Source organism: Chiloscyllium punctatum, chromosome 40 (genome assembly GCF_047496795.1).
Source record: "Chiloscyllium punctatum isolate Juve2018m chromosome 40, sChiPun1.3, whole genome shotgun sequence".
In the NCBI taxonomy this organism is placed as follows: Eukaryota; Metazoa; Chordata; class Chondrichthyes; order Orectolobiformes; family Hemiscylliidae; genus Chiloscyllium; species Chiloscyllium punctatum.
Genome location: NC_092778.1, coordinates 22,009,658 through 22,023,789, shown reverse-complemented (window position 1 = coordinate 22,023,789; position 14,132 = coordinate 22,009,658). Strand labels below are relative to the sequence as shown.

Here is a 14,132-nt window from a genome sequence, read left to right as displayed (position 1 = left end):
GTTTCACAACATCCTTCCTATAGGAAGGAGACCAGAATCGCATGCAGTATCCCAAAAGTGGCCTGACCAATGTCCTGTACCGCCACAACATGACCTCTCAACTCCTATACTCAATACCAAACCCCTTCTTCACTATCCTATCTACCTGCAACTCCACTTTCAAGAAGCTATGAACCTGCACTCCAAGGTCTCTTTGTTCAGCAACACTACCCAGGACCTTACTATTAAGGTGTATAAGTCCTACCCTGATTTGCTATTCCAAAATGCAGTACCTCACAGTTATCTAAACTAAACTCCATCTACACCTCCTCAGCCCATTGGCCCATCTGATCAAGATCCCGTTATACTCTAAGGTAATCTTCTTCACTGCTCACTACACTCCCAATTTTGATGTCATCTGCAAACTTACTAACCATACCTCCTATGTTCACATCTAAATCAACTTTATAAATGATGAAAAGCAGTGGACCACGATCCTTATGGCAAACCACTGGTCACAGGCCTCCAATCTGAAAAGCAATCCTCCACCACCACTCTCTATCTCCTACCTTTCAGCCAGTTCTGCATCCAAATCACTAGTTCTCCATCCATTCTGTGTGATCTAACCTTGCTAACCAGTCTACCATGAGGAACCTTGTCAAACACCTTACCAAAGTCCATGTAGATCACATTCACCGTTCTGCCATCATCAATCCTCCTCGTTACTTCTTCAAAAAATTCAATCAAGTTAATGAGACATGATTTCCCAAATACAAAGTCATGTTGACTATCCCTGATCAGGGCACAGCCAGTTATTTCTGATTCCTTTGGTTTTTCACATCAGGATGCACTATAGTAGGGTCAATCCTGCTAGCCCAGCACATTTATTAAATAATAATTTTCAGAATGTGGGCACCACTAGTCACATCGGCACTTATTGCCTATCCTTAATTACCCGTTAGTAGGTGGTAGTGAGTTGCTGGCTTGAACTGTTGCAATCCATCTGATGCAGGGAAACCCACATCGCAGTTAGGGAGCGAGTTCCAGCAGCAACACTGAAGGAACAGTGATATATTTCCAAGCCAGGATTACGAGTGGCTTGGAGGGGAACTTGCAGGGGGTCATGTTCCCATGTAGTTAAGGCCTTTGTCCTTTTAGACAGAAGTAGTCATGAGTTTGGCAGTAGCTGCCTAAGGATCCCAGGAAAGTTACTGCAGCGTGTCTTGTAGATGGTATATACTGCTGCTACTGAGCATTGGTGATGTAGAAAATAAGGAACCAACCATGTTAGCTGCTTTTGTCCTGGATGGTGTCAAGTTTCTTTAGCATTGTTGGAGCTCTGAAGAGTATTCCATCACACTCCTCACTTGCAGCTTGTAAATGGCGGCAGACTTTGTCAGAATGTGAGTTACCAAATTCTGACTTACTCTAGTTCCCACTGTGTTTATATGATTAGTCTAGTTCAGCTTCTGTTCAATGGTAGCCCCCTCCTCAGGATGTTGACAGTGGTGCATTCAGAAATAACAATGATATTGAACGTCAAGTGGCAATGGTTACGTGCCATCTTGTTGGAGATGGTCACTGCCTGGCATTTGTGGGTGCAAATGTTACTTGCTACATGCCAGCCCAAACCTGGATATTGTCCAAGACTTGCTACACTTGGGCATGTATTGCTTCAGTATCTGAGGAGTTGACAATGGTGCTGAGCATTGTGCAATCATCAGCGAACATCCCCACTTCTGACCTTGTGATGGAGGGAAGATCATTGATGAAGCAGCTGATGATGATTGGGCCTAGGTTACTATCCTAAGGAACTCCTGCAGAGATATCCTGGAGCTGAGATGACTGACCTCCAACAACCACAGCCATCTTCCTATGTGCCAGGTATAACACCAATCAGTGGAGATCTTGCCCCCAATACCCATTTTTTCCAGTTTTGCTCAAGTTCCTTGAGCTACACTTGGTCAAGTGTGGTTTTGACATCAAGGACTAGGGACTAGAGTAACCAGGAAAAAATAAGGCCCCTTAAAGATCTACAAGATTGTCTATGTGTGGAACTACAGGAGATGGATGAGATATTAAATGAATACTTTGAGTCAGTATTTACAGTGGAGAAGATTGTGGAAGCTATAGGACTTGGGGAAATAAACAGTAATATCTTTAAAAGTGTCCCTATTACAGAAGAGGTGGTGCTGGACGTCTAAAAACACAAAGGTGGATAAATCCCCAGGACGTGATCAGGTGTATCCCAGAACTTTGAGAGAAACTAGGGAAGAGATCACTAGGCTCCTTGCTGAGGTATTTGTATCTTCAATAGCCCTGGGTAGGTGCCAGAAAACTGGAGGGTGGCTAATATGGTGCCACTATTCAAGCAAGAGAATTATAGAACAGTCTCATCAGCATTATGTACGTTGTTGGAGGAGATTGAGAGACAGGATTTACATATATCTGGAAAGACAAGGACTGATTAAGGATAGTCAACATGGATTTATGCGTGGGAAATCATGCCTCATTAATTTGATTGAGTTTTTTGAAGAAGTGACAAAGAAGATAGTTGAAGGCAAAGTGGTAGACATTATCTATATGACTTTCAGCAAGGCACTGGAGAAGATAACACATAGTAGACTGGTTAGCAAGGTTAGATCAGATGGAATACGAGGAAAGGTAGCTGTTTGGATACAAAATTGGCTTGAATGGAGGAGACAGAGGGCAGTGGTAGAGAGTTGTTTTTTGGACTAGAGGCCTGTGACCAGTGGGTAGCTATAAGGATCGGTGCTGCGTCAATTGCTTTTCATCATTTATAAATGATCTGGATGTGAATATAGCAGTATGGTTAGTAAGTTTGCAGATGACACCACTGATGTAGTAGACAGTGAAGGTGATCTCAGTACAATGGCACCATAATCAGATGGGCCAATGGACTGAGGAGCGGCAGATAGAATTTAATTTAGATAAATGTGAAGTTTGCATTTTGGTAAGGCAAACCAGAGCAGAACTTATGCAGTTCATGGTAGTGTCCTGGCAGTGTTGCCAAACGAAAAAAACCTCAGGCTATATGTGCATTAAAGTGGAGTTGCAGGTAGACAGGGTAGTGACAGAGGCGTTTGGCACATTTGCCTTCATTGGTGAGTGCACGGAGTAGAGGAGTTAGGACGTCATGTTGCAGCTGTGGTACATTGGTGAGGCCACTTTTAGAATACTGCGTTCAATTCTGGTCTCCCTGCTAGAGGAAAGATGTTATTAAACTTGAGAGGGGCCAGTAAAGGTTTACAATGATGTTGCCAGAATTGGAGAGTTTGAGCTATAGGGAGACGCTGAATAGGCTGGGGCTACTTTCCCTGGATCAGCAGAGGCTGAGGGGTGACCTTACAGAGGTTTATAAAATCATGAGGGACATGGATAGGGTGAATGGCCAAGGTCTTTTTTTCCAGGATAGGGAAGCCCAAAACTAGAGAACATAGGTTTAAGGTGAGAGGGGAAAATTTTAAAGGGGACCTGAGGGGCAACTGTTTCACACAGAGGGTGGTGTGTGTGTGGAATGAGCTGCCACAGGAAGTGGTGGAGATGAGTACAATTAGGACACTTAAAAGGCATCTGGATGGGTACAGGATTAAGAAGGGGTTAGAGGGATATGGCCCAAATGCTAGCGAACGGAACTGGATCAGTTTAGCATAGTTTTGGGCGGCATGGTGGCTCAGTGGTTAGAACTGTTGCCTCACAGCATGAGGGATCTGGGGTCTGATCCCAGCCTCGGGCGACTGTCTACGTAGAGTTTGCACACACTCCCTGTGTCTGTGTGGGTTTCCTCTGGGCGCTACAGTTTCCTCCGGGCGCTACAGTTTCCTCCCAGAGTCCAAAGACGTGCAGGTTAGGTGGATTGACCATCGTAAATTGCCTTGTAGTGTCTAGGGATGTGCAGGCTAGGTGGATTAACTGTGGGAAATGAGGTTAAAGGGATGGGTGGATCTTCAAAAGGGGTAGTGTGGACTCGATGAGCTGAATGGCCTGCTTCTACACTATAGGGATTCTATTATTCTGAGATATCTGGTCGGCATGGATCAAAGGGTCTGTTTCCGTGCTGTATAACTGTAGGTTGGCCAGTCTCACCTCACCTCTGGCAGTCGGCTCTTTTGTCCACGTTTAGAACAAGGCTGACCTGAGGTCAGGAGCTGAGTGGCTCTGGCAGAGCGTTATGAGGGATGGTTGCTGACAGCGTCATTTGATAGCACTGTCAAAAACCCCTTCCAACACTTTATTGACGATCGAGAGTAGACTGATTGGGTCATAATTGGCCAGGTTGGATTTGCCATGTTTTCGAGCACAGGACATACCTGGGCAAATTTCCACATTATCGGGTATACATTGTCAAGTCCATGAGTGCCCGTCCTCTCAGAAACCCTTCCCCTTGACCCTCATAACACAAGAGCATCAGAAATGGGAGTAGGAGGACATTCAGCCCCTCGAGATCACTCAGCCAGTGAGATAATCTTCTATTTCAACACCATCATCCTCACATCCCTTAATGTTTTTAATACATTGAAATCTACGAATCACAGTCTTAAGCGTAGTTAACAACTGAGCTTCCAAAGACTCATGAGCTTGAGTTGAAAACAATTCTTCCTGATCTTAGTACTAAATGACTTGCCCCTTTATTCTGAGATTCGGTTGCCCAGTTCTGGACCCTCAAACAGGCGCAATGCCCTTCTTGCACCCAACTGGTTAGGGACATGTTAAGTTCTAGAGCACAAGTTGCCAGTACTTTGCTGGAATGCTGTCAGAACACACAACATTTGCAGTATCCAGCTGGAAAGAAAGAGGAATGAAAGCCTTATTTCTTCCAGGGAGTTCTGTTTCTTGAGTAAAATGCAAAATAATTTATATATATAAAGTTTATAAAATCTGGCAATGCACAAATGACAGTTGAATGCAAGTCATAGAGTCATACAGCATGGAAACAGACCGTTCAGTCCAACCCATCCATGTTCCCAAACTGAACTAGTTTCACTTTCCTGCATTTGGCCCTAATCCCTCCAAACCTTTCCTATTCATGTACTTCCCTCATCCCCCCAAATCTTTCCTATTCATGTACTTCCGTCATCCCTCCAAACCTTTCCAATCATGTACTCACCCAAATGTCTTCTAAATGCTGTAACTGTATCCATATCCACCACTTTTTCTGGCAGTTCATTCTGCACACAAACCACTCTCTGTGTAATAAAGTTGCCCCTCATGTCCTTTTTAAAGTTTTCTCCTGTCACCTTAAAAATATGTCCCCTAGGTTCAAACACCCCACCCTAGGGGAAAAACCCTTTTCGGTTTGACAACGAACTATAGCTACGTATTTTCTCTCCAAGATTCCCAATTTAGATCACCTCAGACTTAGCTTGCTTAACCTTCCCATTTGAGTTGATATTTTGCTCAATGCATCCTTACTTTAGCCTCAAGTTCATAAATGCTGCTATAGTCCACATTCTGGCAGCTCCGTTTTGCCTTCTCCACTTGCTGCCTCACCGCTACAAACTTGCTGAGCGGGTGCCTCCGTACAGCTCCCAGCTTCTCCACAGACTGAACTGAAGTCTTCAGCGGATTTCTCATCCTCCATTTCTTCCCGGAACCTTTTGTACCTTTGGGAGCATCCATCAAAGGACCTAGTTTGTGACCAAACATTTTCTGCACCAGGTATTCAGCATTTTCGACCCTAATGCCAACCTGCAAAGGTACAAGCAGAAAATGTTATACTGTAATATCGCACTGGCTCCCTTTACCTTCCATGATGCAAATTATCTTCATCCTGAAATGAAAAATGTTATCGGCAAGGTCGCTTATTTGTACTTATCCTCAAGAGACAAATAAAAAGTGAAATTGTGTATGCGAGACCAAACACCCTAATAATGTTCTCTATAGATGAGAATTCAGCGGGATTTCAGGGTGCTGCCACTTCATTTGAGATAATTGCATTACAGTCAGACAGTAATACAGCACAGAAACAGGCCTTTCAGCCCAAACTGGTCCATGCTGAACATGAGGTCAGCTAGTTCCAATTGCCTATATTTGGTCCAAATCTCTCTAAACTCTTCCTATCCACATACCTATCCAAATGTTTTTTTTTTAAATGTTGCTATTGTACCTGCCTCAACCACTTTCTCTGGCATCCCTGATGAAGGGCTCTTGCCCAAAACGTTGATTCTCCGGCTCCTCGGATGCTGCCTAACCTGCTGTGCTTTTCCAGGACCACACTCTCAACTCCACTTCCTCTGGCTGCCCATTCCATATACACATCACTCTCTGTGTGAAGAAGTTGCCCCTCAGGTCCTTCCTAAACCTTTCCCCTCTCGCTTTAAACCTAAGCCCTCTAGTTTTCAACTCCCCATCCCTGGGAAAAAGACTCTATGCGTTCATCCTATCTATGCACTCATGATTTTATATGCTGCTCCTCATTCTCCTACGTTCCAATGATTAAAGTCCTATCCTGGCCAACCTCTCCTTATACCAACCTTGACTACTAGTCCTGTCAACATCCTCATAAATCTTCTTTGCACTGTTTCCAGTTTAATGAAGTCTTTCATAATTGTATACAAGACTCAGAGTAATATCTGTTTACCCATTATATTTGCTAATTGCAATTTCTAGATTGTAATCCTTAAAGTACGAGATACTGTGTAAAAATAGCCTAGATTTTCTATATGGGTGTCAGCACAGTTAGGGGCACACACCTAACCCTTAGCCCAATCTCGGCGTCATTGGAATGATGAAGGGCCTGCAGGCAAGGACAAGTCACCCAGAATTTCTGAGATCTTCAGTTGGTAACAGAATGCATGGCTCCCCAAGTCCATGAGTATCCATCCTCTCAAAGACAAGATTAGAGTGGTGCTGGAAAAGCACAGCAGGTCAGGCAGCATCCAAGGAGCAGGAAAATCGACATCTTGGGCAGGAGCCCTTCATCTTCATTTCCTGCCTTTCTTGCACCCACTGTTGATCCCTGTAGGAACTTTCCATGTTTGAATGAGATCACCTCCTATACTTCTGAACTCCAGAACCAGACCGGTGTCCGGTCTACTTAGTATTGCATCAAAGGACAGTCCTCTCATCCTAAGAATTAGTTAACTGAATCTTTGTTGCACTCTGAGACTAATATGGGAAGATCAAGACTGCCCAATACTTTGTGTGGTCTCACCAAGCCCAAGACTGATGGTTACAAATAAGCTGGAATAATCACTTCCAATGGCAGTAAAGTGCAGTAACCCTTTGGGCCTCATCAATTTAGTCACTGACCAGGAAATCGCCAAGTCCTGCCAATATGGATTTTTCACGGAGAAGGTGGTGAAACTAATTGCTTCAGCAAACACAGCATGCAGAACCTGTTTGCATGTATCTGCAGAATGTGAAATGATTTATGTGGGTGTTGGGGTTAGTCTAACAGCCAGCTGCCTGATCGCTGATCTGAGGTGGCCTTTCAAAGCAGCGTTTCTCTGCTCCCTGACTCCTCCTGCACTGAACTGTATTGAGACTCTAGGGCTGCAAGTAGGATGCACCCCTTTGTTTAAAAAAAACTACAAAAGTAGTGGGCAAAGTTAGTCCTGAGTCAGCCTTTCACTGGCTTTTTGGAAAAATCTGGGCCTATTTCTCAGCTTCCCGATGAAGGGTTTATACCGGAAACGTTGATTCTCCTGCTCCTCAGATGCTGCCTGATGTGCTGTGCTTTTCCAGCATCACAAACTATTTTTCACACTACTTGGCATTGCAATTTGCAAACGGGGAGTCAGAGATCAGCACATGAACAGTAGGCTTCATACAATCCCAAATTTGGAAGCCATCTAAAAAGGTAAGCAACAAAGCTATTCTTTCAATAGTTTTGAGCAGAAATGTGGTTGCTTACTGAAGTGTGGAACGCCTCACTGTAACACAGAGGAACCCCAGGAGAAAGTGAGGACAGCAGATACTGCAGAGTCAGAGTTGAAAAGTGTGGAGCTTGAAAAGCACAGCAGGTCAGGCAGCATCCAAGGAGCAGGAAAGTCGATATTTCAGGCATAAGCATTCCTGCTCCTTGGATACTGCTTGACCTGCTGTGTTTTTCCAGCGCCACACGCTTTGACTCTGGTAGGAATTTTATTCAAATGAAACGGCATCTATTAAAATCAGGACAGGAAAGCCCAGAGATGTATGTTTGAGGGTAACAGAAAATGGTTTTGAATCTAAAAATAACATGAGCTCTGGATAAATTCTCAATGCCTTTAGATTAAAAAAAGCTACATTTAGTAATTTAACATTTCCAGTTAGTTCTGAAGGTTTGTTTTACCTCAAGACCGAATTTTTTTTTCTGTGCAGAACTAAGAGGTTCTTACGTTCTGCAGTAGATGGGGGAAACTTTCTTCTTCTTTCCACATTCTTCATTTTGAAGATGGCGGCTGAGTGGAGCATTGGTTACCAGATATTCCCAAGTTCAGATCCCACCCTAAGGATGTGCTGACAAAGGAGGATGTGCAGCCACACAGATTCAATATATCAACTTGTAAACCCTTCTAAGATACACCAACAGCAGACGGAAAGAGCAGGAGAGAATCTTGGTCAGCCATATAAAGGAAATTCCTGATGAAGGGCTTTTGCCCGAAACGTCAACTTTCTTGCTCCTTGGATGCTACCCGACCTGCTCTGCTTTTCCAGCACCACTCTAATCTCCAGCATCTGTAGTTCCCACTTCTGCCATACAAAGGAAGTATCTACAGGCACCACGTATCGTGGTGTACTGGCGAATTTTGAGAAGATTTGTACAGTGGTGTACTGTTTCATTGTTAACCCAGTTCTACATTGGATCCACAGAAAATTAAATCACAATCTAATTGGAATCTAATATTCACTGGATTAGCTTCCACTCTTCAGTAAGGGTCTCATGTGAAATAGATTCAGGCCAGTATGATGCTGGGCATTAATGTCACCAGGATGGGATTCGATCCCCGTTCTCATTGGGTGGATTCAAAACCTGCCTCTCTGCCCTGTAGTGGAGCTATCAGGAGATACTTCCAGGCAGAGGGAGATGAAGAGAAAATTACAGTAGCTTTGCTAGTGAAAGAGACACCATAATCATCACATCAGAAATCTTGGCATGTGACAGGTTGGAAGATACGTGGGGTGCAGGAGGAGCTGATTTGATCAGAGCTAATATGGCTTTATTTAAACTAACCAATTCGAATTTTGGACAAAGGAACACTTATGGAGGAAAGGGGGAACCGACTGCTATGAAGTACTTGGATTTCCAAAAATAATCTGGAGTCGGCCATTTACCACTGAGATGAGGAGAAATTACTTCACCCAGAGAGTGGTGAGCTTGTGGAATTCTCTGCCAGAGAAAGTGACCGAGGCAAAACATTGAATGTTTCCCAGAAGGGGTTAGATACAGTTGCTCGGGCCTAAAGTGATCAAAGGGTATGGGGACAAAGCAGGAATGGGGACTGAGGTGGATGATCATGATCATATTGAATGGTGCAGCCGGCTTTAACGGTTGAATGGCCTACTCCTGCTCCTGCTCCTAGTTTTCATGTTTAATATAAAAATCATTTGATATGATCTCAAACTGAAGGTTATTGCAAATGATTAAGAGCTCATGGTGTAGCAATAACAGATTAGCATGGATAGAAGTTTGGTTAGTTAACCTATTTTTTGCATTTTTCCTATTACTCTTGATGAGTTATTGTGCACGGATCCCAAATCCCTCTGATCATTCACAGCTCTCAGCTTCTCACCAGTTCATTTATCTCCCTTTGGTCCAAAAGGCATGACTTCACATTTTCCCGCCTCTACCAGTCTTATTCATTCACTCATTTAGTCCATCAATGCCCCTTTACAACTTTCTGTCCCTATCTTGATCAATTATTGTGTCATCTAACTTGGTTTTACCAGCAATGTTGGCTGTCTAATTCTCAAAGGCATTTACAAACAGAGGAAAGCACCAACAATGACTATAATAAACTACTGAATTAAATTTTAAACCCTTTCCTGATGAAGGCAAAAGTTGGTTAATTGTATAATTCACTTGCAGTGTTAAGACTGCTCTCAAAATCAGTACATAATGTCTACAGACAAGTAAAGTTATACAAATGCTGGATAACTTACTCACAGCTGGTTGAGAAATCTTGTGGAGTTCAAACAACATTTGATTGATTACTTAATGGAGACTCACTCACAAACATTTTAAATAAAACTAGTTGTGCCTGACTGTGACATTGATGGGAGCAGATTAATATCAAAACTCTTCTTGGGCGAAGCATTTGAAACACCCAAAATATGCTTCTGAAGACTAAGTAACATTCTCAAACGAAGTGTTTTGTTTGATTAAATATAACCTGCCTCAAGGAGATTCACAGCGTAGCCCATCACAAATACCGTCAAATTGGCCATCGCTGAGCGTGGCATGAAGGACTTAGGAGAGAAAACGAGGGCTGCTTCTGCATTTGCCCCAACAGAGGACGTTTCTGCAATAAACAAACAAAAAAAAAACCTCAGATGGACAGTCAAAAGTCCCTTTTCATTAAACACTAAGGCATCTTTCTAACTATTTATTTCACACAATTAGTGCAAGTACAACAAATATTTACAACAGAACTGAACAAGCAGAACTTCATACCAGGAAATTTTCTCAGGCTGTTTATTACTGTAATAAACATTGGAAATTAACCTTTATTAACCATGACTTCATAGCAATTGAGTCAGACCACCCTTAGGAAGTGCCAGCTAAGTCAGAGTCTAGAAAAAAAATGTTATAGAGTGAACCACACATTGTGAACTGTGTTACAATAACATTTGAAATGTCACAGGCTTGAAAAGTATCCTCATTATCAAAAACATGCATAGTAAATGGTGACCTATTACTCAATTATGAATAAATTCTTCATTAGTTTGGTCACACGGAACTTATACCAAACAACCTTTCCCTTCAGTTGTTCACAGGAAGCAACTACTGACCCTACCAGCACATTTAAGGCTCACTGCACAGTATCCGACATTAGATGTGATTCTGCAATTGGGTAACATTTGTTTATCTTTTAATTTAACTTTTTCAATTGTAATGTTTATCTTTTAACTTTATTTATTTGTTTTCCTAATTTATGCTATGAAGAACTGTCACGTAGAGCTTTTAGCTTTTTTCTCTCTCGATTTTTGTACCTAATCGACTATAGTACCGAAGATTTGAAACTAGTTACTTCATACCATAGACGGCACCATAATACACTTCATCATACTCCTGCACTTCCCTGTACTTGAGTGCACACACTATTATAACCTAAATTTTAATTAATCTGTGTGTGAAGAGTTATGCTGACAACTAATATAGACGTTATAGTCAGGCTCACAGTATGGTATTTTTGCATGCGATCATCTACAGGGTCTTGATCTTTGCAGAGAGGAAGAACATGCACAGTGGAGATGACTGTTTCAACCCAAAATAAAATGACAGCCACTTGCTAGTTCACTTCTCCAGGCAACATCCTGATCAATTCAGTCAACCTACTTAGTTTCACAGTTTGATAATTAACTTTCAGTTATCATTAAATGGTGATCATTAACTGCATTCTCCATGGCAACATTCCTGCAAATCAGTGTCCATTTGCCATCCAATCAGCCCACTATTCTTGCACAGTATAAGTGCTGTGTTTTTTCCCCCCGCGAATTGGCATTCTTGCAAACTGTCCTGATGAATGCAAGACAAAATGTTTCAACAAAATGTCTTCAAGCAAAACTTTTTTACTGTTTTTACACTTTTAATAGATGTTGTTTGCTGTTATCTGCTAAACTAAACAGTTATAGAAATGGACAGTTTTAATGTGCCGACCACAATGGTGACAATCTGATCATGTTATTTTCATTCGTAGCACACTAGAAATTAAGTTTCAAACTGTTATGCATGTGACTGAAATGGAGGTTCGGAGACTGAACTGTGCTGCTTCAATAACTGTAACACTGTTTTCCAGGTGTGTGGCATTATATAATTGTTGCTCCTGTAAATGCTTCATTTAGATTTTTCCAACAAAAGCAGAAATCCCCATTGGAATTATCAGACATGAAGGCTACAATTCAGCAACCAGAAACTAAAACGTGGGGTGCATGTCTTTCAAATTTAAGAACAATTTGTTCACTTTATCATCTTAACTGCGGCTGTAACTTTATCTGTCCAGTTTTTCTATATTCTATCCACCCTCTCTTAAAGAAACAGCTTAAGATAAGGCACAGTTCCAGAAGAAAGGGAAACCTTTTTAGTGGGTTATCTAGGGTTTACAGGGGTATGGATCAAATGCTGGCAAATGGGACCAGGTCAGATTGGGACGTGTGGTAGGCATGGACAAGTTGTTGGGAAGAGTCTGTTTCTGTGCTCTATGACTCTGTAAATATAGAGATCTCAGCAAGATCAGAGAAGCATAGAGCACAGGGAAAGTACATTTTGTTCTTTGGAAGAGTTACATAATTAGTCCTACTCCCCCCACAGATTTTATATCATAACTGTTTGCAGCACTGTATGTTAAAGCCCAGATTTGTGTCAATTCGGAATCGTTTAAAAATGGCAGATGTGATGGGCTTCGAGATTCCTATTCCCAGTCTGACTTTAGGCTATTTTCACTGGTATGGGATATAAATGGATTAGAGCAGCACGGTGGCTCAGTGCTTAGCTCGCAATGCCAGTGACCCAGGATCGATTTTACCCTTCCAGATGACTATTTGCGTGGAGTTTGCACACTCTTCCAGAATCGGTGTGGGTTTCCTCTGCGTGGTCCACTTTCCTCCCACACTGCAAAGACATGCAGATTTGATGAGTTGGCCATGATAAATTGCCCCTAGTGTCCAGGGATGTGCAGGCTATGTGGATTAGCTAAGGGAAATGCAGCATTACAAGGATAGGGCAGGGGAGTGTGTCTGGGTGGGCTGGTCTTTGGAGGGTCGGTGTAGACTCAACGGACCGAATGGCCTGCTTCCACACTGTAGGGATTCTATTATTGTAACTGCAGATAGTGTGCACCTAACCATGCCAGTAACATTAGGTTGTACTTTCTAATGTCTCCCGCAAGTTTTAAAAACCTTAACTCCCTGTACAAAGATAATGTGTTATAGCACCACAAAGGAGGTATGAACCATTGGGGAATGCTCAGTCCTAAATGGGGAGACACAAATAAGTCACTTGTTTTTTGATTAACAGGCTTTGAAAAAAAAACAAAATCACTGAATCTAAAAGAGAAATTAAATTGCGTTGTGTAAGTTGACAATTACATTGGCCAACTCTGTTCACATTCATTTGAGTAACTTCCCACTGGGAAAAGTGAAGAAAATACAGCTTGGCATTCTTGAATGCCACAACGAGAAGATATTTAAATCCTCCAGCTCTGTAAAGCTGAAAGGAAAATGTCTGTAATTTTCACTTAAATAAGAAACAAAAATCCATCAGTTTCTGGAATGCATTGATTGACACGTGTCCTTTCGAAAATAAATGCTTTGCAGTTTCAACAGGATTCACTGGCTGCAACGGTCATAGAGTCATAGAGACATAGAGATCTACAGTACGGAGACAGGTCCTTTGGTCTAAGCTGGTCCATGCCAACCCAAAAGTATATCCACAGTTTATTTTCATAGCAGTGTCCATTACGCATAATTGGCTGAGTTTCAAAAGCTACAGTACTACCCATCTTAGCAGTAAGCTATGTTCGTAGTTTGAGTAACCATCTTAAGACATTATTAAAGGATTGTCTGCTAATGATGTGCTTCATGAAATAGATGTTTTGCATTGATACTGTGGTTTTAAGAGGTGTATTTTGTCCTTTTTTTTGAAGACAGGTTTTAAAAGAGAAGTGCTGAGCTGTATATTTGAGTACTAAACCGCTTGAGAATCATTTGGTTTTTTTTTAAAAGCTGGAACAAAAGAAGCTGCCTGAATGAGTGGTGTCAAGCTCCCACAGAACCAGAATTTTTAGGTGCAGTTTTTTAGTAGCAGTTGCTGGGTCTGGAAGCCCTCATTCCTCTATGTATTAGAGCTAAAGTTAAGATTAAAAGAACATAGAAAATTACAGCACAGTACAGGCCCTTCAGCCCTCCATGTTATGCCGGCCTTTTATCCTACTCTAGGATCAGACTAACCTGCATACCCTTCATTATCCTATTTTCCATGTGCCTATTCT

The 14,132-nt window shown here is 42.1% G+C and overlaps 1 protein-coding gene across 4 annotated transcripts in view; it reads right to left on the bottom strand.

Moving 5' to 3' along the window:
* The window catches only part of LOC140464425 (uncharacterized), a 409,548-nt gene that overhangs the window by 283,480 nt on the left and 111,936 nt on the right, over positions 1-14,132 (bottom strand). For all 4 annotated transcript variants that reach the window (XM_072559463.1, XM_072559465.1, XM_072559466.1 and 1 more), the window contains exons 15-16: positions 10,321-10,445; positions 5,413-5,688 (exon numbers count right to left, since the gene is read on the bottom strand). In XM_072559463.1, coding sequence (XP_072415564.1) covers positions 5,413-5,688; positions 10,321-10,445 — 401 coding nt within the window. The remainder of the gene's footprint in view (positions 1-5,412; positions 5,689-10,320; positions 10,446-14,132) is intronic.